General features: G+C 39.3%; 2 protein-coding genes across 3 annotated transcripts in view; both read left to right on the top strand.

Annotated features, from left to right (window-relative positions):
- LOC137992205 (zinc finger protein 596-like) overlaps positions 1 to 27,649 on the top strand; it is a 64,407-nt gene that overhangs the window by 27,865 nt on the left and 8,893 nt on the right. Inside the window, exons 3-5 of one of the 2 annotated variants that reach the window (XM_068837391.1) lie at positions 15,903 to 16,011; positions 16,823 to 16,843; positions 18,275 to 18,504. In XM_068837391.1, the coding sequence (XP_068693492.1) occupies positions 18,478 to 18,504 (27 nt within the window). In that variant the 5' untranslated portion in view covers positions 15,903 to 16,011; positions 16,823 to 16,843; positions 18,275 to 18,477. The remainder of the gene's footprint in view (positions 1 to 15,902; positions 16,012 to 16,822; positions 16,844 to 18,274; positions 18,505 to 27,649) is intronic. The other variant, XM_068837390.1, reaches the window with a different exon arrangement.
- On the top strand, positions 5,743 to 6,764 carry LOC137991123 (uncharacterized). Its single transcript, XM_068836242.1, has 2 exons — positions 5,743 to 5,981; positions 6,089 to 6,764. Exons 1-2 carry the CDS (start codon positions 5,743 to 5,745, stop codon positions 6,762 to 6,764), a joined length of 915 nt encoding a protein of 304 aa, XP_068692343.1.

Below are 27,649 nucleotides of genomic sequence, written 5' to 3' on the forward strand. Positions count from 1 at the left end.
ACAAGAGGGGCGATATGGCACCTTTCAAGACTTGCACCAAGGCAAATATTTACTGATCCTGACGTGGTAACTTAGATAACTGAAAGACATTGGATATTTCACAGCGGGGCCGGCAATAACATGCCGTTTAAAACTGAATAATCCTTCAAAGAAAGAAAAACATTGGCAGTGACGATGAATTGTGAAATGGAAATACAAATACGTATCGTATACAATAACCGCTGGTAAACACTTTTGTTTGTAGGAGCAAGATATTTTAGCGGAAGTTGCTTTTCGATTTGCTTTGGCCTCTTATTAATGAACTCGTTAGCTGCTTGGTGAAAGAATCTTGCTTCAGATTTTCCATCCAGTCACCAGTCAGAATCAACAGCAAAAAACAGTTGCGATCTTTTCGATCGCGTTCCTTGCGCTTAAAGCCGGCTACCGTCTATATGCTCTGCGTTTGATCGGCCCATTGGTTAAAATTCAAAACGATTTCGTAAGTTCTGGTTGTGGGACCATTACAACCCCACTACGTCCGAGCAATCCCAGACCCCCTAACTGTCCCCTCAATTAGCATCTCCTTCTTATGGCTTCGGTCTAAACTTCTAGTCGACTCCTTCGTTCTCTTCGTCTTATCTATAGGGAGTTTAGGCAAGGCGAACGAAAACGGACACGTCCAAATATCACTTTAGTGCTATCGAGAATATTTCACGATTATTCCATCTTGTTGAAGTTGTACAATACGGACTAGCTATCATATAATGGATTAATACGAAATTAATACGCACATTTTTAAAGTAAACCTAGAAAATATTAGGGAGTTTACGCAAGGGCGACGTCGCCGCCAATATTATTTCCGTTATTGTAATAACTTCGTTATAATCCCATTCGTTTGGAATGGAAAGTGTGTATCAACATTGCAGGAATAAATTGGCATGAATTGGTGGTTGTTTGGGGAGAAAATTAAAAATGTCTCGTCATGTTTTCACGTCCTCTACACAAACTGAAATCTGGTCAATTCACGTCGTTGTCGGGACGAGGACGTCAAAGAAATGTACCAAAATGAAAAACGCACGTGCAGGGCGTGCAGATCTTTTGTGTTTGCTCATTAGAGTTATTGTTTTGTGGCGTTCTCGTAGCCGTCGTCTTCCTTGCTTAAGCTCCCTATGAACTGTTCGTAGTCGCGGGATTTAGAAAAGTGCAAATTTTGCATTCATGGTACTCCATAGACAAAAATTAAATTTACCAACAACGTCACTCAACAAATCTTACAGATGCAAACGCATTCGCAGTTTATTAACCACTAACTATCCATCAAATATTTGAAGTTAACACTGATTTCGAACTTAATAAACTGCGAAGTATCCATCTAAACATAAGTAATAAACAAATACTTCGCAGTTTATTCACTGCTAAAATATACATCTAACAATTTCAAGCGATCGGTAGCTTCGCAGTTTATTCGCTAGCTGCAAAATATGCATCTAAATATTTGTAGTGAGTTCTTATTTCGCAGTTTTTTAATAAACCTTTTCGGCTTGTACATTTTGTTTTCCCAATACAGATCATGTGATAATACTCAGGAGGCTTGGTCCTTTGTTTTGTTCATTAAAAAGAGTGCCTATGCCCTCACTTTAATGAACAAAACAAAAGACCAAACCTCCTGAGTATTATCACATGATCTGTATTGGTGAAAACAAAATGTACAAGCCGAAAAGGTCTATTGCGAGATATTCTCTCAATATTTGTAGCGATCACGAACTTCGCAGTAAATTAACTCTAAAATATGCATCTCGAGATCCGTCATCATGGACGATGAGCTGAACGCCGGACTCGCTAAAGCGAGTGCCGCTTTGGCAGACTCAACAAAAAAAAAGTCTGGAATCGGAGAGGCATCACAGCCGAAACCAAGATCAAGGTATACCAAGCTGCAGTCCTCACCGGCCCAGCGGAGCTGGGACTGCATTAGGATGTTGTAGACGCTGGGGAGGTCTGCACGGTCGAGGACCTCGGTGTCGGGAATCTTTTCCTGCCACTTGATGCCGAGAAGCCTCCTGAAGCAGGTGGTGTGGAAGTGGTTCAGCTTCCTTGCATGCCGCTGGTAGACTATCCATGTTTCGCAGCCGTAGAGAAGGGTGAGCTCATGGCTTCGCATGGCAGACCACTGGACCGACTACCAAAGAAAATGTTGTTCGGGGAACTTTTAGAAGGCAAACGCTCCCAAGGAGGACAGAAGAAGCGCTTCAAAGACACCCTAAAGGTCTTCCTCAAAGCCTTTGGCATCGAGCACACCGACTGGCAGCAAGTGGCTCAAGACAGAGACAAGTGGCGTGGAGCCGTCAAGCGTGGCGTCAAAGCCTGCGAAACGAACAGGACCGCAACAGATGAGCAGCGTAGATAAGTCAGGAAAGGCACCGCCACAACAGCGTCTGTCTCCATCATCCCTTGCCCTCACTGCCCAAGACTGTTCCGGGCGCGGATTGGCCTTACCAGCCATTTGCTGACGCACAGAAAATGAAATGAATTTCTCGTCCACATCGCATCCACTCCGCATGCCCAACGCATGCACTCCGCATGCCCAACGCCGTCCTCCAAAATCGGCATCATCATCATCATCATTATCTTCACCTTCACCCCTCCATAAGATTTGCAGATGGTCCTCGTCGTACCGACGGACAAAACAACATGGTTAAACTTGAGTTAGCTATTCTACCAGTGAAATTCATGAGATCGACTAGCGGCATGTCTAAGCTCAGTCCTTTACACAAACCGTGATCTCGCATCCAACCGTAGGGAGTGAAATAATTTCTATATTAGCCGCCAGGGTTACTTTACTCGTTACATGGTAAGTTTTCCCGGAGTAAGTCAGTTTGAGTTTTATTTGCCTGTGGCCAGTTCCTGAAAGATGTAATAACTCTATTTAGTTATTACACCTTTCAAGAACCCGCCCCAGGGTAATTAGTATAGGTAATCACATGATTTCGAGTGCAATTTGGAATAACTAATCACGAGTAAATGTTTTCAAAGACGACCAAAATTGCACGAGTCCGTAGGGCGAGTGCAATTTGTAGTCTTTGAAAAAATTTGCTAGTGCCTTTTTATTCCAAATTGCACGAGAAAAATCATGTGATTACTTAATAATATACATGAAAAAAACTCGATATGGTTAAGCAGAAGAAACGCACGCGTATCATGTAATCGGGGAAAAATTGCGCCATCAAGGGCGCGCGCTTGATTTGAAAAGAAAAGATTTGATTGATTCTGACCAAACCGTATTGTTTATTAGCCAATTATCGTTTACACTTAAAACCCTACTTATACTGCGGTTAACGTTGCATGCATCTAGGCAGGTCGCGTCGTGTAACCATGGCCATTCTTTGACGAAACTGTGCATGCCGCCAAAAAAGCTTGGTGACCTTTGAACTGAGCACTCATTTCCATATAAACTGGTTTCCGAGATCCAATGAACCAAGGAGACAGCTAGAAAGAAAATATTCGAGACTGAGAATTTAATATCTTATAAACGAATATCCGATAAAGGAGATTACGAAAGCCATCTAATCTCGAAATTACTAGGAAGGGCAATAAACTTAGCCAGATGCTCTGGAACGGTTTAATTATAAGGCCTCAATTCAATATCATTGGTTACAAGAGGTAAATGAGTCGTGCTACTTAGTCCGTGGGCCAATCCTGATTTTGGTACTAAATCGAGGAACAAAGGATGATTGATGCGAATTGATAGTACACTTTCTTCAAATTAAAATTTGTATGATAGTTCTTTCTGTAACAGTAGCTTTCAAGGTATTTTTTAATGTATAAGTGCCGAAAACGACAATTCGGCATGAAAACGAGGCCAAATATAATTGTTACGAAATGTGGGCTAAATAGGCATTTTTGTAGTTTAATTTATGCTGGGAGACATAACGGACTTTTGTTTGTTGTTCATCGAAATGAACGATTGAAAATAGAGAGAAAAAATGGAAAACGTAGCATGCGCATTGCATTATGCGTGAAATCAAACATGGCGGCTACTGTTGCAGGTGAGTGTGGTTTTGATTTGCTGATTTATTAGCTGTTCTATCATGCCAAACGCAAATTGCATTATGCGTGAAAACAAACATGGCGGCTACTGTTGCAGGTGAGTGTGGTTTTGATTTGCTGATTTATTAGCTGTTCTATCATGTCAAACGCAAATTGTGTTGCGAACAAAATTATTCGAATCTTTGACTTATTACAAAGACAAATTTTTAAGGAACTTACTGATATTGTAGAATGCTAAGTTCGATAATGTGATAGAAATTTAATGTGCATGTAGTCTAGCTTTTACTGGCAATGTTTTTCTAAGTTCAAAAGTATAATCTAATTCTGACTTATTTTTAGCATGACTGATTTGTTGTAGACAAAATTATTTGAATATGTTAAAGTCATTTTATAAGCAAAAGTCCCAGGCTCTTCTTATTTCATACAATGCAATTTAATATGTTTACGTTTATTGCAAACGAATTGCCCCTTTAACGCTAAAAACAGTCATTTGATTAAAATAGAGGTCTCATCTAAAAGACGTAATGCTGAGGAATCAAATGTGAAACGATTCTGCAAGGAGAAAAAGTGTATCATTCACTGCACCAACGATAGCACTGGTTTAGTTCATCCAAAGATGATGACTCATGGAAAACCCTGTTAGGAGCAGCAGAAATTCACAAGCATCAAGAAATTCTCGAAATCTCTAAGTCATTAAATGACTACCATCGAAAATGTCGCAGTATTTTTACAATGAAAAAGTTGTAAGATAAATTATCTGAGCAATTGTCTAACAACCAGACTCACCAGGAACAGGTGGCTGGGAGGCTCTTTATTCGTGGATGTTCCAATTATAGCACGACATACGAGTGAGTGCATTTACATTTTCTGTGACAGAAAAAAAGATTTTCAAGGGCACAAGAAATCGTGAGCCTTTAACCTTACAATACCGAGATATGCGTGCATATACACCCTTTTAATAAGTCGCGGCGCCATTTTGAATATTAAATTTATGACGTCATACGCGGAAAGTAATCTGTCATCTTTTGCGCTGATTTCATTACGTTGGATCATGTTTGATCGCTCGACATCAAATGTCATCGTCAATAGAAGAGTTCAAGAAAGGTCAGTATTTTTTCATAGCACCTTATATATATTACCTGAGATAAAACTGAGAAGATAACCTTTTTGTTAGGCTCAAATGGTCGCAATTGTGCCGTTCCTTTGTGTAATTCCTATGGGGATATATTCGACCACAGCCGCAAGAGGAATGTGACTTATCACAAGATACCAAGCGCACCAGAACTGAAGAAATTATGGCTTCAACGAATAAGAAGAGAGGAAAAGTCAGGGTTTAAGGTATGTACTCGATTTCTGTAAAAGTACGTAACTGTACATACATTTTATTTCGACTAACCGCCATGACACCTGCTATCTTTTCTAGGTCCAGCAACACACGGTTGTTTGTTCTCTTCACTTTAAAGATAACGATTTAGAAAGATCAGGATTTAGTGGTCGTTGGTACTTAAAGCCTGGTACTGTTCCATCTGTCTTCCAGTGTTGGGAGCACAAACCATACCTCACTTCTAAACCACCAAAAGAAGGAAGTTAAATAAGTTTCAGCTCAGATCAAGTGAAGTAAGTTGTAGAAAAAGGAAGACCAGTGATGAAAGTCTGACAGCATTTGAAGCTGAACCGATTGAAGATTGTGTTGACTCGACGGTGGCTGCCATAGATGGCATGAAAGAGACAGAAACAGAATTAGCCGAACTAAAAGCACATATTTTATCGTTAACTGAAAAGTTAAAAACCGGTAACACGAAGATTGAACAGCTCGAACAAACTGTGCGTGAGATGGAGTTCTGCATTGAAAACATTGAAGACGCTGATATCTGCTTTTACACTGGCTTTCGAAATCGTCAAGTCTACAATGCAGTGTTGACTTATGTTAATCCAGGTGCCAATAGTGAAAATTTGGTGTACACGCGAAATGAATCAAGGCCTGACGTAAATTCTACTCCAGTTAGAAAAATTGGACGACCCAGAAAACTGATCCCACAAATCAATTTTTTCTGTTCCTTTGCAGAGTGAGGATTGGACTTTTTGAACGTGACCTCGCTTATAGATTTAACATCTCTATTGGAACTGTCAGTAACATCGTTATTTCGTGGGCCAATTTCCTATATTTAAGACTTGGATCGTTAAGCATTTGGCCAAGCAAAGAGGTAATTTTGGAGAAAATGCCAGAGTCATTCAAGTCCAAATACAAAGAAACCAGGGTTATCATTGATTGCACCGAGATAAAAGTTGAAATGCCTTCCTCACTTGTGTTGAAATCTCAGACATACTCAAACTACAAGAGTGCAAATACATTAAAGGGACTTGTGGGAATCTCACCAAGTGGCAGCATAACATTCCTGTCTCAACTGTATACTGGTTCAATATCAGACCGGGAAATTACTGAACGTTGTGGTATTCTTAACATGCCATTTCAAGCTGGTGACAGTCTAATGGCTGACAAAGGATTTGACATCCAAGATTTGCTTGATCCAATTGGTGTCACGTTAAATATACCTCCATTTTTGCAAATGCAAGACCAAATGCCTGCTAATGATGTTCTGCAGACACAACAAATAGCAGCTGAAAGAATTCACGTGGAGAGAACCATAAACAAAATTAAAAATTTCATATATTTGATCAGATCATTCCAATATCCTTGGCCGGTTCTATCAATCAGATATGGACAGTGTGTGGATTATTAACTCTGTTCCAAAACCCTATTATTTCTTGAATTGTCATAGCTTACATCTCTTTTACATCATGCTTAGCTTGTTAGCTTTCTATAGGTAATTACACTGAATGCCTATGACTGTTGCTGTGACCTTAAAGGTTAGCAACAGAGAGGAAGCAATGTGTTTAATTTGACTTCATGGTAGCAACAAATATTTAAATCATACTTTTTTCTTATCTTTAAGTTCAACACTAGGTCACAAAATCTGTCTATCCTCATAAATGAGCTGATAACATTTATTCATTTGTAACATTTATTGTAATTAACAGTGAACATAATGAACATTTAGTGTAACAAAAAACACTACTTAGGGTACTAGACTGCTACTCCCAAATGAGCCTCTATGTTGTTACTGCTGCTTAATGGCCTCAAGCATTACATGTTGTTGGTAGAACTTTGTCAATTTGTCAATCATAGACTTCCAAAACAACTCATCAAACTTTATGCGCTGTATAATAAGACCTTTCTGGAAAAACACCACAAAGTCACACCATTTCAATCCAGTGAGACCAAGCTGACCTTGTACTTGGTAATAATAAGGATGGTCCTTTTTAAGTTCAGGTTTACTATTGACAAGGTGACAATAAAAATTTGGGTCAGCACAAGCTTCTTCAGGTGTCAAGTTTCTTAAAGTGAAAGGACACTTTATCTCCACTAGTCCATAACCAAATTCCTTGTCTATCACCTTTCTGTCTGGTGAAGCAGCTAGCCATGGCATGGTGTTTGAAATAACAACACCACATGCTAAGACTTGAACATAGTTACCACTTGCTTTCATGTATTCTGCATACCGTTCTGCTGCTTTTGATTCGTTTGATATACCATATTTAACAGCCGATACATTGGAAAGATCTTTCTGAGACAAAACAGTATTCTGGACAAATTTGGTTTGGGATAAGTTAAGTTTTCGTTTGCATACTAGACCAAAATTGCTGCTTGTCAACCTGTACTTTCTGATTTGGAACCATAATGGGTTGTTATTTTGCCCTCTAGTTTCTTGTTCAGTTATAGAAGGATCAGAAACTTTTAGTTTGTCAATAACGTGATCCTCTTCATTAGTTAGAGGCATTTGTAATCCCACAACTGGTACATTACTGGCAAGGGGAAGGTCAGGGAAGGACTCATCAATAGTTCTAGGTCTTTGCAGGGCAGGAAAATTGGTAATTACATTAAAGTTTCCTTCTGTCCTAGATAGCTGATAACTTAACACACTGCCAGATGGAACCATGCAACCTTTCAGTTTAGTTGGAACTGTTGGTGGCTTCTGGGCAAATACTGTACAGAATCCCAGGGAAGGACTTATTTGCTTAAGGGTATCAAACAGCTGAGTTGCCCCTTCATTATTTTGTACACTAGGCTGTCTGGCTTCATACAAAGTACACTTCAATCCCTCTGAACATTTTTCCCTGTACTTGGGGTTAATAATGTTATATCCCATGATAGGTTCCGGATGAATACCCTTGGTCCTAGGTTTGTGCCACTGTTGAGGGTTTTCTGTGCATGTTCCAACTTTGGGGAAAGTAGGAGCCTTTAATTTGATTATATGGTCAATAAGATATAATAGGCCCATAGTGTGGTTGCAGTAACCATTTTCCCCTGCTGCACAAGAACACCTAGCTTTGTTTACATTTCCAGCTAGTGATAGTATAACCATAACATCATGAGGCCTATCACTCTTTCTCTGAGATCTGTAACACTTCCCCTTAACATGTACTTCACTGCCATTCAACAGGCATAATACACCAAATAGATAATTCTCAAAGAAAAACTTGTAACCCTTTTCAAGAGGCTTTTCAACATAACTTTGAGCATTCCTTCCACTTTTTTTAGCATGCTCTACAATGTTTATGAAAGAAAACTGCTTGGGGAGAACTGATGTCTCAGTGCTCCAGTTTCCCTCAATAGATGCAACTTGTTCCTTGGGCTGTTGGATTTCTGAAGTATTCTGTATGTCCTCAGCACAACACAAAACGCACTTTGCTTTCTTTGCACGGGTGTAGCATTTCCCTGGATCAGGATCAACTAGAGGGAGACTCTAATTCAAGTTTTGTCTGACCCTAAAAATACACGAAACATTTCATTGAGAATATAAACTATATATAACATGAACAGCACAATCTAAATTGTTTGTACTACCTCCGGGAAATAAATAACATGTTTTGGTATAAAGCCCGGGAATAAAGATGAATCTTGGTTCATTAAAGGACGTGATCGCTACAAAAAATATATTTGACGTAAATAAAGCTCACCGAGAAACAAGTTCAGCCCTCGTCTCCCCGGATTTGTATTTCAGGTTTCTACAGTCAAGCCAGAACTTTAACTCGTTCTTCTTGCGTTTTCCAACCTCTGTAAGTTCTATTAGTGAGCCAGGAATATCTTCGCACGATAGCTGAAAGAAATTTAGTTAGACGCTCAACAACGCTTGGATAAAGCTTACACGTAAAAGAAGTAAATTGAAACCACAGATCGTTTGAAGAACATCTCAAGAATTACCTCTTTGCACGAACAAACGGCTGGTTCGGCGTCGGCCATGTTTGTTGACCCACCTGTTATCTTTCCGCGAATGACGTCATAAATTTAATATTCAAAATGGCGCCGCGACTTATTAAAAGGGTGTATAGCTCTATCAAAAAGATGGCTACACTAACGAATGATAGCAAGATTCGTGCCCTTGTGTCAAGCGAGTTAATACACCTTATTCCAAAATGGCCGCCATTTAGATATTCTTTTGTTTTTATTCAAATCAGACCTTGATGCCTCGTTCAAGGCAAAATATTCTGTTGAATTTTCAGCTCAAGAACGAGGCATCAAGGGCTAATTTGAATAAAAACAAAATAAATTTAAATGACGGCCATTTTGGAATAAGGTCTGTTGTTGCAAGTTCAAGTTCAAGTCTATTTAAAAAAATTACAGTTAAATTTTACAATGAACACTACACGTGCATAGCAATGCTAATCGAGGCGTGCAGTTTTATGGCGTACATGGCACTAAACTTACCATAGAAACCGGATATTAAGACAAAATAAAACCTCACAATACACATTGAGCCATTACATAATAGACAGTCTGAAGAAACATTGCATAATTATTACAATGTTATTAAAAGAAGAGAATGAAAAAAAAAAAACAAACAAAACAAAACAAAAAAAGAATAGAATAAAACAGAGTTATAGGGTACGATTATTCAGTTTTGTTTTCAATGAGTAGGCATCAACATAAGCATCCTCAACTCCGTGAACTGTAAGCAAAAATTTCCTAATTCGTCTTGTGAATGGCCTTTTGTAACCGCGCGCCAGTCAGGATGAAGAGAGTTGCATAATCTTGTTCCAAAGTTTGCAAAAGACTCCAACTGTAAGCTCAGTCGCGATTCGGTAACATAATAGGTGCCTAGCTGATGATCGTGTATTATATTTATGAATGTTAGATGAACGATTAAATAGTTTCTGAATGTTCTTCGGTACAGAATTATTAGAGATATCATGTGCATAAGGGTAGATACTGTTTGAAAGTAAAGCATAGCAATTGGCTGAGGCTTGTTATCACAGGACAAGCTTCAGGATGTACACTAGACCAGATGCAAGCAGCAATGTAAATCCCGATGCATGAAAGCTGCGAATCTCAACAAGATGACGAGTCTGATGCTTACCAGGTGCTTTTTGAGTTCATCAGATGAGATGTGATAGAAAATGGGAAAGTCGTAAAGCTATCTGAGGTAATTCAATTACTTGTAGAGTTTCTTATGTCATTCGGAGTTAAACAATGCAAACCACCGACAAAGAAGCTAGCATATCAGAGAAGCAGAATTTACTGACTTGCTTAATTTTGAAAACTTGCTAGATACCACTCGTTTGACCCTAATTCCTGCAAGCCTAACGGCAGGGCAAATCGCCAGAAATATGGCAGATATCATTAAGGCTGAAAGTGAAGGCAGAAGCGCAACAGCAAAGATGTCCAATATTCAGAAAGCTGCGGCTGACATCCGTGAAGCCGTTCGGAACAAGGAAGCAAATTGTCATCGCCACCGCGTCCCTTCAGAGCTGAATGACAGTGCAATAGATATTCCTGAAGAACTGAGTGCATTTTTGTGTACACTGCAGACTGGCAACAGAGATTGAACAGAGAGGGAATGTTGTCAAAGAGTCCAAAGGTTGATGAAGTCATTTTCACAAGAGATCTAATATTTGGAGTAACGAAAGGAAGGATTTTAAGCCACCTAAACATATTCTTCTCCCGTATGTTGTAAAAACTCTTACAAACAATGTCGAGGTAGTGTCTATACCAAATCATTATGGTAACGGCATTTCTTATTCCCACCTCGAGGGAATTAATACTGCACTTTGCCTGCAGAAGATGACAGCAACAAGTGAAGTTCCACTGCCCGACAATATACAACCTCACGTCAGTACCAAATTAGCATTGGATAATATTGACATGCAGGCTGGAAGCAACTCTTTCATGCACTTCACACCATTTAAACGGTATAGCATTGCAAGCGAGACATTTTGGCTCCCAGACCCTTATTGAGCAGAATCACTGAAAGTAAACGAACGCGTGTAGAGCCACTGGATGTTGCAGCTCTACCGATTTATAATGTAGGTGTGCGTCAAGGACCTAAGCCTAGAAGGTATGTGGAGGTAAACTGCCAGGAAGCATTAGAAAATGCCCGCAGGAAAAACCTTTTGTGGGTTTTATCTAACCAAATCTAATTCTGAGCATACCGATCTTCAAAACACGAGAATTGCAAGAGACGAGGCCGATGTGAAGTCATTATGTTAGAAAACAACTGGATAAATCTGTTCAGTTCTGAGCAGCAAGATTTGGTATGTTTGTCAACCTGAAAGGTTGCCACAAAAATAGATTAAAGAAGACCTGCTGAACGCACAAACTACATAAATGAAAAGGCATACCAAGAATTCTGTGTGCAGCGCCTGGAGGCAAATCCGCCTAAAGTCAAATTCCACGATTCTTTGAAGAAATCAAAACTGCAGACATTCTCTGAACTTAACAAGGAAGTGAAGGTCAAGAGCAAAACAGCGAAGGAGATCGTACTAAAAGCTGATAGAGTTCTATTTGGCCATATGGTTGTAATAGCGGAAAACAGACAGCATCCATCCAATGGGACCTCGTCCTTGGGTGCTATCCTCAGTAGCTGGGCTATTGCCGAAGACCAGCAAGGCAGCACAGGCAAAGGACCTGCAAAATAATGTACCTGCTCAGAAGAAATTCCCCAGCCATCTGCACGCGTCATAGATGGTATGGTACTACAGCATAAGTGGAAAGGTGACCATAAGAAGTTCTCAGATGTTGTTGCATAACTCCTTGTTTGAAATGCTTTTACACGGGGAAACATCCTCCAAGATAATTGATATCAAGTGAAGCTCTGATCCTCGCAGTTATGAACGCAATTTTTGCAACTGCGTAAAGAAGCCTGAATTTTTCAGGCTTCTTTACGCAATTGCAAAAATTGCGTTCATAACTGCGAGGATCATAGCTTCACTTGATTTCATATCCGAAGTTTATATATAATCCATTTCATATATCATTTCATCGTTAAGAGAATTGATGTTGTCTTCGATGTGTATAGAGAGAATTCAATTAAGAACGCAGAAAGACAACAAAGAGGGGCTGAATATGGAAATGAACTTAGAAATATTCAAGCCGACCATAAAGTGCAGCTGTGGAAACCGTTCCTTTAAAATCCACAGAATAAGAGAGCCGTAACAATATTCGTGTCCAAAGAATGGAAACACAAGACAAGTATCAGAGAAGGTTGAAAGACAAGGTCGTCTTTGTAGCTTGTGAAGAAGAGTACCACCAGATCTCATCAGAGGGTTTCTTATCTCACCTCTTACTAACCGAGTTTTTACCCGGTTGATTTCGCTGGCGGGCCATGAATCAGCGGGTAAATAACGAGGAACCGTAACTTACAGTACGGTCCGCGAAAACGAGGTTAGTAAGATATTATATCTCTGAGGTAATTAATCCGGCGTGCGGGCAAGGAAACTAGTCGAAGTCGAGCGGAAGGTTCAAATGCCACAAAATCCGAAAAACTAAATCTTCTTGGCTGTTTGAAAATAAGTTTATGAAACAGAAACGACATGAAAAAATTGAGGGAAAATTGAGTCATTTGTTTGGAGTATTTTGAGAAGAAAGATGTGATTAATTATGTATTAAAATAATTACAAGACCTTGTTTGAGTTACACCCATAACACGGAACATTTAGTGGCACTTACTAACGAATGAATGAATGAATGACGAACGAGCGAGCGAACGAACGAACGATCGAATGAAAGGTCTGACGGTCGGACGGACGAACGCACCGTCACGCACGCACGAACGAAGAAACGAAAAAACGAACAAACTAGTTACCATTCCAGGCTAATTGTCAAAAGGGAAAAACGCCCTCAGAAATGGGGATGTATTGAAGGATTTTCGCTTTGGAGGTAAATCACTAACATAATGGCTGCACTCATATATTGATTCAATCAGTATGATATGTTTCTTGGTGAGAAACTCTTGAATTACATAACCCTACCTGTTGACATTACTGAGTTGTAAAGAGCAGAAAAAGCATGCGCGTTCACAAAAGTTAGATTATCATCGTTTCCTTTTTCATTGTTATTCACTATTGCTATATTTTATCCCTCAATTTTCCGATCTATAGTGAAGTGGATTAGTGGTGGACCCAGAAGCACCGCATTGAGAAACAAAAAAAAATGATATTTATTGCTTCCGGCAAAATCGTAGAGAAGAAAAACAAAACAAAGAAACTGAATAGACAAACAAACACGAGTAAAAGGACGAGCAAAGGATTGAAAATAAGATGAATCAACAAATAGTGGAATTTTCAAAGGAAACTGGGCGGAATTCGCCGAGTGCCGTGAATCATACGCTAGCCAACATCTTACAAGCGCCAGCATATCGCAAAACATTAATTGTTTATATGGGAATGGATCATTATCTTATGTCTTCAAACTAGTAAACTAATTACTCAAAATATTGAAGCTCTATATGACCACAAAAAAACTCGCGATACGCGTGATATAACAGCTGGATCTTTTGTCCATATGAAGTATTCAGGCTGGCAAATTGCCCCTAGATTAATGTTGTATGTAATTTTGGTGAAAACTAAAGGTAATCGAAAAACATTTAATCTTTTTCCTCTATCAGCAAATTGCTTTATCGGATATTCTGTGCGTTTATTTCTAGACTATCAATATTCTGCCCAATAGTTGTTTTGGTTCACAGCTAAAGAACAAGTATACAGCTTACATTCTCTTCTTCCCCAAAACGGTCCAGTTAAAGGGCTGATATTCCTTATTACAAAGAAAATATAACGTTTCCGCAAGAAAGCCACACCTAGGGCCTATAAAAAATACCTTTCAAAAAGTCGCTGCGTTTCGTTGAACTTTCGTGGCCACTTTGACAAATGGTGGGACTTTGAAAGTTAGATAAAAATCTGGCTCCGCAGTAGACACGAAACTACGGACCAAAATGCTAAAAAACTTGACTCCCTTGAGAGAGCGACAAGAACACCGTGCTATAATGGGCTCCTAAAGACCTCATATTGCTTTTTGTTTAATGCCAAAATATTAGATCAGAAATAAAGATCAGACCGCAAGTCGTAGAAAAAAAAAACACTCGAAAACAGGGAGTTTACTAAATTCATGCCTTGGAAAACTCCTCATTTGCTAGCTAGGGACTGCTTTCATGGTGGAAGGACATCCTAGTACCAGAAGTCCACAAAGTTTCGATTTTTGGAAGTCTAAGGGCCTGGCTAACTAGGAAACATAGTTACCGAAACTTTGTTGGAGAAACAAATTCGTGGGTGGCTAAACTAATGGAAGCATGAGTGGGACTGCCTCTCGGGAGAGGCCTGGTACTGAATGAGAAATGATGAGAAAGATCGATACTTCCTGGTTAAGAGTTTCTGCTAGTACTATGAAGATCCTATAATTGAGGAGGCGTGTTTCTGGTATTCTAGGCTAACAATTATGAACGACAACGTAATTTTAGCATGTATTGTAAAGCAAGCGACAAGTTGTTTCGCCCTCTGAGATCCTCCCAGGGAAGCCCTGCCTTTGACGCCAAATCCAAGGCTGAAGCATTTGCTCGTGCATAATCAATGTTTCCCGAAAAACTCTGTGCCAAAAAAGGGAAACTTCAAAGCGCAAAAGGCAACAAAACGGTGAAAACTGCAGATTTCGATACAAAAACGGAAAGACCGAAGTAGAATATTGTAAAATTGTTAGGTCTCCGTTATTAAGGGTTAGTTCAACTTGGTACGAGCAGTTTTGAAGAGACGATAGAGAACGAACCATTCAACCCTCGTTCTTGTGAATTATTGAATACTTTAAGTTTAGGTTTTTTTGTATTTTCGTTTTTCGCCAAAGTAATGGACAAATGTTTCATGCCGCACGTTCACGCAGTGTGATTATTTTTACTCATTTAGCCGGAGGAATATCATTGCTTTCTGGCGTTGTGGTTGCTGTCGGCGCTGTATTCCTATTGCGGTTCCACAAACAGTACTGAGCCGGGGTTCGTAGCTTAAAAAATAAATATCGGCTACATCAGTACAGTTATATCAAAGCACATGGAGTGGATTATATATATCTAAACCTCTTTTTGTTTTATATTTAAGAAATAGAAAACATGTACCGCAGGCGAGTGTTTCCACAGCTTTTTCGAGTTCTCCCAAATTTCACGAGTGTTTCTATAACTCGATAGAAACACGGAGTACATGTTTTCTATTTCTTTTAGAAAACAACGCGACGAGAAAAAGGAAAACAACTTGTTAACTCTAATTATCAAAATGTAAATTCTCTTTGCTCGCGCCATCACTACGTCACAGCTCGTGCTAGTTCTGTGTCTCCATCGAGTTATAGAAACACGATTTTAACCAATCAGCGAGCGTATTTTCTTAGGACTGTTTTCTAAATTTATTTAAAGCAACTTCAATGGACAGATTTCGCAGTTATTAGAAATCAGGGACATTAATTGTAATGACTTTTAAATGTAATAAATGGCTTGCCCCGCCCCATCTAACTAAAGGGACACACACTCTTGTAATACTAGAAATAAGAACAAATTTGACATTCCTCTCTTTAGATCTGTTGCTGGTCAATGCGGGTCCTCTGTATTTAGAGCAGATCGTCTTTGGAATGACCTTCCAGAATCTCTAGCTGGAACACAGAGTCATCTCCTTTTTGAAGCTGAGGTAAAGAAGCGGGTTTGAGAGGCTTTCTTGAATTATGGGCCATGTGGCCATGCGATGTTTCAAGTTTTAAGGAAGGCGTTTTGCAATTGTAATATTTTATAGCCATCAGATTATAAACAATTATTGGATGAGGTTTTTGTGATGTCTAGAATAATCAAGGTCGAGGTAGGGGTTATAATAATTGTTTTGTTGTATATTGAACGAAAAAAACATGGTCACGACAGTGAGTGGAACTGATTATTTATTTCTAAACATGTAAAAATATACACATCAGCGGCACATAATTCGATTGACAAAAAATTCTAAGCATTAGACAATATGTGAAAAATTGAATAAAAGCTGGTTGAGAAAGTAAATAGCACTTAATTAGTCTAACTGAAGAGAACAAACCTGGAAGTCATGTTTTTGCTTTTTCACTGACGGCAAGCAATACAAAGCGCACGAACTTGACGGTCAACACTCATTGCCAACTTACACGACGTACAATCTACTTTAGACTTCAAATCTACTTCAAAGAAACAAACATTTCAAAGTGCAGAGAACATTCAGATTAGGCGAGCCAAAGAGTTGGACCCGGATCGATGGGTTCTAATTGCATATTCCAATATCCACTAGACTAACGACACAAGCTCTTGAAAAATCGAATTTTTTAGAGTATTGACATAGTAGTAGCCAGCAAAACAAGTAAAAGCTAACCATCTTCAAAGTGGTTTTTAGACCTAAATAGTGTAGATCAGTGCGGCTTTGCTTAGAAGCGCTATTTCTTGTTGAACTAAAGCTCTAATTCTGCCTGTTTTCATTCGTTTTACAGCGATAAGCTTCTCATATTAAGGTGAGATATTGCGTCGTGTAATTGTAAGAAAATGTCCAATGTCAGTGTGACGGATGGCAATTAGTGTTGACCGAACTTGACATGAGTACCCTTAGCAATCATGCACCGCGGTCCTACATGACATGATTACCCGTGACCTTGAGTGTCCTTGACACGACTATTGTATAATCTGCAACTAGATGGCGTCACAGGCGCTGTTTCGAAAATTCACTCTAGGCTTTCGGCCAATCAGAAAAGAGATAGTGACTTCAAGTCGTAAATACCCTTTTCTTTGGCCATCTCAGTTTTATCAGAAATAACACACAAACAGTGGTGACAAACATCAGATATAAACGCATACTTGAAATTATGTTTTACTTGACGTTTCGTATGCTTCTGCATACATCTTCAGAAGTGAAGGTTAATACAAAATTAGAGTTTAAATATACAGGATCACTAATTTATTAACTATTAGGTGACAAAAAGTAAGCTGTGTCTTTATTAGTTTTTGTCATCCATTGGTTTAATGCAAATACCCCCCCCCCCCCACCCTCCCCCAAAAAGAATTGTATTATGGGATTGGTGAAAATAGCAAATTGCGTTTAAGACGGCAGGGGACCGGAATACACCTTATTCCAAAATGGCCGCTGATTTATGCGGATACAAATTGGCCCTTGTTGCCTCGTTCAAGATAAAATATTCTTTTGAATTTTAAGCTTAAGAACGAGGCATCAAGGGCTTATTTGAATAAAAACAAACGAATATTTAAATGGCGGCCATTTTGGAATAAGGTGTATTTTGCTCTGCATTCACTCGTACCCAGACTCCTCTGTTTCCGTTCCGAAGAAATATCAATTTCTGTCTAATTTTCCACTCAAACGCCAGATATTACATTGTCGTTGGAGGCTTTTCCTTGCGACCCTCAATTGTGACCCTTCATTACAAACAAAGCGAATGCTCAGTATCTCCAACAACCATTGTATATTTCCTCTTGTCTCGTCAAGTCAAGGACGCAAGATTACAACCTTTGCCTGTACTGTTTAAGAGCTGAAGTTGACACTTTCCTTCTCCTTAATATATTACTTGCTAGTGCGGAATTTAGCGCAAACAACACTCAAGAAGGCAGCCATTGCTAATACAAATCCAAAAGCACCGCAGGAATAGTATCGGAATGCAACCCGCAAAAAGGAAAACAGATACTCTGTATAGGTAAAACTGAGGACAAATCCTTTGAGAACTGAAATACACTATCATTTTACTTTGCGAACATTGGTGATGCCGGTCGGTTCACAACATAACAGCCAAGATATCATGGTACAATCTGGAATTTCAAATAAAAGAAAATCGTGAGTGGTAATATAATTGCAAGCACGGCAAATGTTTTAATCAATCGAATATCCAATTATACTGATGTACATGCAAAGTTTATACCTTTTTGTTTTTGTTTTGAAGATCTTGTCTGGTTTATATTGCAAAATGACCAAAACGTCCCAGGCAACGAGACATGTCAATGCTAATCTGGTAGAAAAATCTACTAAAAAAAAGCTACTGCATTCAAGGTGAGGACCAATACTACATCTGCCAAGGACCACTGGCCTTGATGTTAATACGCCGAAGACAACTCTACCCTAATCCAGTTGGAGATTGCATTGATAATGCAAAGGTTATCTGTCTTCTTCCAGGTAAGCGTATGTTACGATCCCCTTTGAATATTATTTTCAGGTGTTAATCCGAAAATTGCTTCGAGGAGTTTAGCCAAATTGAATTCCCCAAATGTTAACTTAATCCATTTTCAGCTCGAGCAGAAAAATTCCCTCTTTTAGCCCTTCTTCGTTCCTTATGCTTTTAACAGCAGATCATTGCCCAGCTTGGCCGTACAGGTCACATTCACTACGACAAAGTTCTTTGAAGTGAATTTTACAAAGTGTCTTATACGTGTAATTCAACTTAACTTAGTCCAGTACGTTTACTGATTTATGACCACTTGTTTAACTACCGTTACTTCTTTGAAGTAAATTTTACAAATGTGTTATTTATGTAAATTTAACGTTAACTTAGTCCAGTACGTTTATTTGTGACCACTTGTTTAACTACCGTTACGTGCCGCGTGTACTTTTAACACAATTCATTCATAGCGTTATCAATTGATTACTGGTAAATTGTGGGGGACCATTTTAGCCGGGTAAGCGCACAATTTACCCCATATCCTTGCATTTTTATTTGTAACTGTTCATTTTTAATCTTCAAGAATAAACCGCTGATAAAGTCAGCCAATATGCACCTGAGATCTTGTGCAGCGCTGAAAACGTAAAATGTTATGTAATCAAAGCGTATCTATTTTCGAGCCCTGTAATGTTCTTGTTTTGAAAGTTCAGTACCACAAGGAACAGCTTAACGTGGCGTCTTTATAACCACCTTTCTACTTTTAATAACATTTTCTAACGCGATACAAGAAACGTAAACACCATAACACCATATCTTTTCTCACATCAAGTGCTTGTTTCCGTTCTTGAACACTTCGTGTTGTCGACCATTACTTTCTACTGAGTGCATTTTTGCCAACCGCAGATCAACAATCCTCAACTATCGTTCTAATAGATTTGTTGTGATCGTTTTACGATCAACACGTGCGTCCTTAAATAACACAAAAGCAACAGTCGTCTGTTTGCGGATTGACAACGTTTAAGCGATATTTAAAACTACAAAGAGAGTCTGCCACCTGCACACTATCTCGGACAATATAAATGATTTTTAAATGCAAATTGTTTATTCATTCAACAAGGAAATCCGGCTCAACAATGACAGCAAGCAAGCGTGATATTTGGGAGATTAAGAAAACGACGACGGTTACGGCATCGACGATTCCACACAGTGATATCATTGGTTAAAAGAGGATAAATAATCGTGCTGCACGTGCGGTACGCATTTTATCACATATCCTTACGGTATTCTGTACAACAACGACTTCAAAATCACCAAATTTGAGGTTTTGACGATGTAAGCATGAAAAAGCCGAGAAAATGTTTCATTCTCTATTTCTACTCTAAAACCGCTCGTACGAATTTATTTTTTATTATATAATAACCAAATCAATGCGCGCTAGCTCTGATTGGTCAATCAGCTATGTTTTATTGTGCCAGTAAACTCATGGAAAAATCTCGCATCTTCTGAATTATTATACAAAAGCAATAGACCACTGGTTTCTATGGTTTATAGGCATGATAAACCACTTGGGATGTTGGAAGAACACTGGAAGAATTCGGAAGAACACTGGAAGAATTCGTAAATCACTCGCCTGCGGCTCGAGACTTACGAATTCTTCTCGTGTTCTACCAACATCCCGCTTGGTTTATCAGCCTATAAACCATAGAAGCTTGTGGTCTATTGCTTAAGGATACTTGGCCAATATTGTAGGACGTAAACGAGCTGGAATAATCGCGAAAGACTTACGGTTATCGTAGTGCTATTAGGGAGTTTAAGAAACAACGACGTTTACGGCAACGACAAGGCCAAAAAGCAGTAATATTATCGCTTAAAAGAACCAAAATGATCGTGCTGCACGTGCGGTACGCATTTTTTAACAATTCTCTCCCGTACTCGTCAAAACTACTACGTGAAATGACCAAATTTAAGGTTTTGATGACAACGTGGACAAACTACGGTGAATCTTTCAGTCTCACTCTTTACTTCAAATCCGTCCGTACCAATCCAGTTATAGGACACTTCGCCCATATTATGATAATATGAACAAGATGGAATAATCATGAAATACTAAGAATAGCTCAAACCTATATTTTGAAGTGACGTTTTCGTCGCCTTAGCCGTCGTGGTTTCTTAAACTCTCTATTATATTTTGAGGTGACGTTAGATCTTAGAGTCCCTATTAGAGAGCTTAAATGAAACAACTATATTATATAGCTTCAAGGACGTCATTTTCAATATACGTTATCATGACATGTGGCCATGCATTAAACATTTATTCCCATCGTTTCCGCTTTTTAAGTCATTGTGTCGCTACTGTCGAGGATTTATCGTGATATAAGCTGGGTAAAATTGTGGAACAATCTCCCAGATACCATCAAAAACATTGATTCCTTAGATAGTTTAAAAAAAAAAACCTGAAAACATTCCTATTCAGGAAACATTTAAGCTAAGAGTATTACTGACACTTTTAATGTATTTAAATTATTCTTCAATTGACAGTTATATTATATTTTATATATTTTTTTGTATAACTTGTAAAAAGCATTGAGACCTAGTAATTATGCGCTTTTAAGAAATAAATTATTATTATTATTATTGTTATTATTATTATTATTATTATTATTAAAACCGTAAAGAGGTGGTTTACAACCAATCTCTAGAGACACAGATAACAATTCTGCAGTGCGAAAAAGTACTTCAGAAAAGTGGTCATATCCCGTCGTTGTTTAGCTGTAAAATGTTGTAGAATGCACTTGACGTGCAGAGCGGGCGTGCTAAGCCACTGTTTGTGGCATTTTCCGTTGCCATTATGGAATTTAAAACACGACGTCGGCTACGACAACGAAAAGGTCACTTCAAAACTCGACGCTTTCATGTGTACTTCGCGATTGTTCCATCTTGAACACATTGTACAATATGAGTGAGCTTGAGCGAGCTATCTAATCAGGCTTAACTGAATAGAGTGTAATGAGAAGTGCTAGTTTTGTACCCCATATGAACCATGTGAGCGTTAGCCCTACTAATGGAAATGGGCCCACACAAGGACAGAGAAAAACTCTGACCAGGGTGGGAATTAAACTCACGAACCTAGGGTTAGATCATTCTCCGCTCCTTAAGCTTTTCTGTCTTTCATTAAGGGCAAAATTAAGATCCAAAAATAACGTCCTAAATTTGATCTGAAACTGTTCAGTACAATGCTGCACCAACAGACGTTTAGTGCCTTTTGCATCTAGGAGTTTGGCCTTACATGAGAAAAAAAAAACCAAAATAGCATTGGCTTGAAGCATCGCTAGACTACAAGACAGTCATATGCTTTGCTTCTTACTCCTGGAGTTCATTTGCCCTCGTCTTCTTGGTAATGTTTCAGTAATGTCTTACAGTAGCTTTGTAGGATGAAAATCAGGAACAGAAATAAAAAAAAACTGCCGCATTTTCTTCAGATGTTTCAATGGCTTTAACTGAAATTGCTGGAATTGAGTCTATACTGCATCTATTCCTGTTAAACCTCATTTGATATCGTGGTTCTTTAGGATATTAGGGGTGTTGAACGTCTGTGTTGAAGAACAAACGTATGTCGGACTTCTAACACTCTTGATGCGACGTCGAGCATCATAACACTCTCTTACTGAACAGGTGGAACTTGATTCGTTTGAAATAGAAATTTAGACCTACAGCCTTCTCTTGCGCTTCTAAATGGAAGTGATTGCATGACTGCGATAACTTGAACAGAGGCTGACTCGGACAACGAGCTTCAAATTTCGGCAAGCATTGAGCTAAACACTGCCTTAAATTTTCCTTTCACTGGAACAATTTGAAGAACGTAGCCATTTTCCAGATCACAACTGAAAAAACATTGAGAGAAAGCTCGCGGAGTAACGATAAAAGACGCTCCTTGAAACCTTCACCAGTAACCTTGATAAATGGTTCGACATCACGATTGATGCTGCGTTTAGTCTTGCCCAGCGCGTATTGCAAAGGAAGTCGCAACGCAAAGATCGGAAAGATATCGTGGAGAAAAATCAGTATAACTTTACGCTTCCACAAATCACTGTCTATTGCCGCCCTTCCGCAACTGATAATGACTTGTTTGTATCGATTCCAGACATTATGGAGCTGTTGTGGAAGACTCTTCTTACGATCCCAAATTAAGTGTTATTTTGTCTCGATAGGAAAGAGGAGAGATTTTCTCTCTGTCGCCATTGGTCTGAATACGTCAGGGCCCGGTTGTTCAAAAGCCGATTAAGGCTGATCCGAGCTTAAAAGTTAACCAAGGAGTTTATTTCTCTACTCCCAAGTGCTGTTCAACGCCGATATTTGGCAAAACTTTATATTAGAAGAATTCAATGTTTCACCAAAAAGTTGAAGACATGCATGGAACAAAAATTTACGCTAATCCTGGAATAAGTTAATCGGCTTTCAAACAAGGTGACCAAATATTGTCTCAAAAATTAGCGGATATTCAAAGGCACTATAATTTCAACCAGGCACGATATAATTGATTTTCTAGCGTTCTGGGTCAGGTTTCTCGAAGCCTGGTTAGCGTTAACCTAAGGTTCTTTCAAGTAGTAATTTGCCTCAACCGTTACTGCGCAACTTCGTCTTTAAGTATTAAATAACAAATGAGAAAAATTCCCTCAAAAGAGGCCAGGCCTGAGATTTTCAGTCATTTTTATTGGCTCCTAAAGAAAGCCCTGAGGCTAGCGTATTTAATTAGCGACGGACTTGGAGGATGGCGTAAGGACAAAGTGCAATTACTCACCCATTATTTTGGGCTATCAAAACAGACACGGACAGTTGTTACATGACTAGCTCCGTGAACCAAATCCCGCTCTGTGATTGGCTACCCGAGCGGCCAAGGTGGAGCTATCTTGCCCGCTCGGGATTTCTCGCTTGGTCTCGCAAGATCAAAGATCATTTTTTGGTGTTTTATCGCATTTAGTAAATCCTTTATTGACCAAGCTTGTTCGGTCAAGATGGCTGGATATTGGCCTCGTTCTTTTTCTGGACCCCGACCATGAACACGCAAAAAAAGAACTTGGCCAATATCCAGCCATCTTGACCGAACAAGCTTAGTCAATAACCCATATATACAGTAAAGATGAACATGTCAGGACATCCTCTGATTTGAAGAAATGCATATTTATTGCCGATGGTGACTCGTGGATCCTCGGACATAAATCCGATTGCTCCTTCGAGCGCATGCGCCACTCGCCCCAGACTACACGGTTTGTAGTTTCTCTCACAACGGGGTTCGTTTTCAGTTATGAACTGTCGTCTCGGAATGCAATTTTCGTTGGGATTGAAAACCAAAAGGAATTCATTTCGGTAGTAATTACTTGCGGGAGGACAAAGTTTCTTGTATGATACGGAGAAATATATGGAGATGAAATAAACTCGTTTTGGAATGAAAGTCGTTCCGCTCTCAAAACTAGTTCGTGGAAGAATCAAATGAATCCTAACGTATTAATTGTCGCCTTTTTTACGAACTTCAATCCCGTTCGGAATTTGCAAAGTTTGTTGGTCACCTCATTAAATCTATAGAGGTGCACGAATGGATGTACAAAGCGCAAATATTCGAGGCACATCAAATCAGTTTTATTGACGTTATAAGCCTGAAGTACACCTAAATAGGGTTCAGGGTATCAGTAAGGCTGGTTTTGGCTATTATTTTTATCTTTCTGGCTCGCTTCGCGATCTTGGCCGAGATACGTGATACAGACAAGGTAGCTCAACTTTTGTACCTCGTGATTGTGAAAATCTAGTCTAAATTGCACTTAAAGGGAGATTAGGGTTTGGTTATATAAATATAAATTACTTCATAGAAAGTGCGACATACGGATTTTTGTGCACGAGTTACTATACACTCTTAAAGTCCTTTGCTCATTTGTATTTTAAATGAAAGCATAAAATATACCTAAATAAATGTAAATTAACCCAAATACTTCAGGGTACACATCTCAGTTCGTACTAATGAGCCGTTCTTATTTATAATCGTTCCAAAATAACTTCAACTTCACCATCAAAGTCATCAGGTGATACAAAGTCTGATGTAAATTTAAGAACAAATCCGGTTTCCAGCCCAGCAACAAGAAGACAAAGAGCCTAAATAAGCTTAAATATCACTTCCCATTCAGAATAACAGGAGAAGGAGAAGCCCCAACTTGAATACGAATTGCGAAATCCTTTTGCTTCTCCGTTATCACTGTCAAATTCAATCATGTAATGGCGGCGCTTCGCGATGTGCTGAGAGAAATGTGGACTCTGTTGACTTGCACTGTTTAATGAAATGTTACTCCTTTTTCGATTGCGTCTCGATAAAATCATCTAACTGTAAATCCACAGGAAAAAAACGGGAAGCTGAAGCCATGTTTTCGAAAGACAAACTTCAAGCGGGCGCTGATTTCAAGACCGCGCTTCTCGGAACAACGAGGTTTAATGAGCCCGCGAGAGTGAGCACCCCCAGCAAACCATTGTTTTAACGAAAACCGCTGGTCAGCAACCTTGGTTCTGGTCATTACTGTCTAAGGTCTTCCGAAGCTATTTGAATGCTTTACATACATACATACTTAATTGACCACTCCCCATAGGGGCTTTTCAGGGCCAATCTGAAACAATCAACGAAACAACAGAACACAACAACAACAACTGTTAAGAATCCCAACTGGCCGGAGGCAAACCAGTTGGCTATTTACAAGTGCAGCTGGGAAGTTGAACCAGGGACTACCAGGAACAAATTCAGCGAGTGGTCAGAGCGGGTCTTGAACCCGGGATCTCCGGATCTCAAGGCAAGCACCCTAACCACTGGGCCGCACTGCTTTGCTCCGATCGGCTGAGTGATTCTTCTCTGGACGATGATTGGTTATATTTTTTACGTGCGAAGAAAGCTGTACGCGAAGCTTATTGGACGTTGCACTTTCTTCACATTTGAAATATGGCAAATGCAGAATAATTATATTTGCAAGGTTTATCGTATGAAATACTCGCTATATATTTAATAAAAGGCTATTTGACATGCCTCGACTACTGTCCAAACACGAAGTGCGGAAGATTATCCGAAAACTCGTAGTCGGTCCACGAACTCGTAGACCTAAAAGTTTCAGCAAATGGACTTCTCAGCCAGCTCTCATATGACCCCGCTAAATATTCTAGCCTCTTTGTATTCCCTGAAACCTTGATTTCACCTAAAATGTTATACCTCACCGACAATCATAACTCGACAGATTTCGTTATCTCTGGGTGGTATCTAGTGGATCCGGTCGCAGACAATGGTTGCCAAAGTAATTATTCTTCACAGACATGAACGATCTCAAACGTGATGAATCGAGAAAATCTTTGGCTTAGCCTCAAAGAGCTGGCCTTGACGAGTAGTAATGGTCAAATTACCGTGCGTCATTCTCTCGGAAATTCTCCTTTCTGAGGACGGACACGCTCCAGTGGGTCGAAAGGAAAGTTCTGAAAAGGTGAACAATAACCCATTAAAGCAGCAAATGACTCAATTTGACTGCGAGAAACAAAGAAAAGGGTATTTGCAAAGTGACCAGTTCAGAGAAACACGCTGCTCGCTCGGTGCTGTTTTTCTTCCATAAATAACTGACCTTGAAGCATCTGTTATCCACATGGTACCACATTCAGCATTTTTTTCCCGAGCTTTTCAAAAGCAAACTCTTAATTCTCTATCCGTTAAAAAAAAAACCAGCAACAATGACTTCCGCACTTCTGACGGTGATTTTGAGTAACGATATCTTCAACTGAATTTACGGTCGAAAATGCGCTTTGAAGTTATCTCTATTATGCGATTCTGCGTTTTGGTAAGCGTGTTGATGCGATGGGGCAGTTGGCGGACAATCGCAGTGAACAATTAATTAAATCGCAGTAAAAGTTGTAGTGTTTTTCTCTCTTTGTATATTTTCAGCCTCAGTTGTTTCGCGTGAGAATTCACAGCGTGCAATCAGCGAAGAGGAAAATCAAATTTAACGCCGGCATTGTTTGCTTTACTCGGTCTACTCGGCCAAGCAATACGAAATAATTCTGGTAATCTCTTAATATTTCGTGGACAATAATAACCTCTGATTACAAAGCAAACATCAATTAAGAAAAGAATTGTGCATTATAAAAGTGTGTCGAAGACTCAAGTGTCATCGACGCGTTTTTGCTGTTCTGTGAATAAGCAATTCTCAAAAGACCTTACTAGCAGCCCATGGACTGTGCGGGTTGAAGAGCCGGGTTGTTGAATGGGCCAGTTGGCCATACTGACGATTTGATCTGAGAACGTCGGCGCGCGCGATACATTTTCATATGAAACAAACCAGAGTATCAGAATAGTCGATAGCTTACTGTCTGAGGGTTGAAAGGTATATTACATCAAGTGCAATTGAGCTTGGAAATATAAATTAGTATCCATTGATTGTTGAATACCTGTAACTTTTTCTGAATAAATGATCCACTAGCTGTCAATCGGTTTTTGTTATAAAACCCAAGCATTTTTCTGATTCAGAAGCAGTTTGAGTTTGTCTTATAAGGCTTCTTCTTAAAGTAAGTCAAATCTTGGTAAAAAGGTAACATACACTTGAAGGCGATCAAATTAATGTCTTAATCTTCATTTTTAACGTTGACCTTGCTTATAGGTTACAGCCACTGAAGAGTGAGTCCACTTAATCGACTGCAACTGTAGGCTTTGTAACCATGATTGGTTTTTTTGAATGAGCCCATTGCTATTGTAAAGCGACACGGTTTTTCAGAAATTCGTATTTATATCAATAGATGAAAATTTCATGAAGAAAGACTCTCGAAGTCCCAAGAGCAAATATCCTATTCTCAAACTGTGTTTTGTCCCGTCTCGCTCCGAACGCAGCCGATTCTGGACCTGTTCGATTCGCTCATTATCTCCGTCTTGCGGTTTTTCGAGGCATTGTAATGGCGGCTGGTATGAAATTAAAACAAAGCCATCACCTCCCGAAAACTGAACTTGTGCCAGTACGCCTACCTATTAAGCTATCTATTTCTTTTGCAAATAAGCCGCCTATTTGATGTCTAATACGTCGTCACTGTTTTCAACATAGTGTAATTGAAATCGCAGCGAATTCATTGAAAATGTACAGGTCAATTATTCACATTGATTGCGGG

The sequence above is a fragment of the Montipora foliosa genome, chromosome 2 (assembly GCF_036669935.1).
Source record: "Montipora foliosa isolate CH-2021 chromosome 2, ASM3666993v2, whole genome shotgun sequence".
Taxonomy (NCBI): Eukaryota; Metazoa; Cnidaria; class Anthozoa; order Scleractinia; family Acroporidae; genus Montipora; species Montipora foliosa.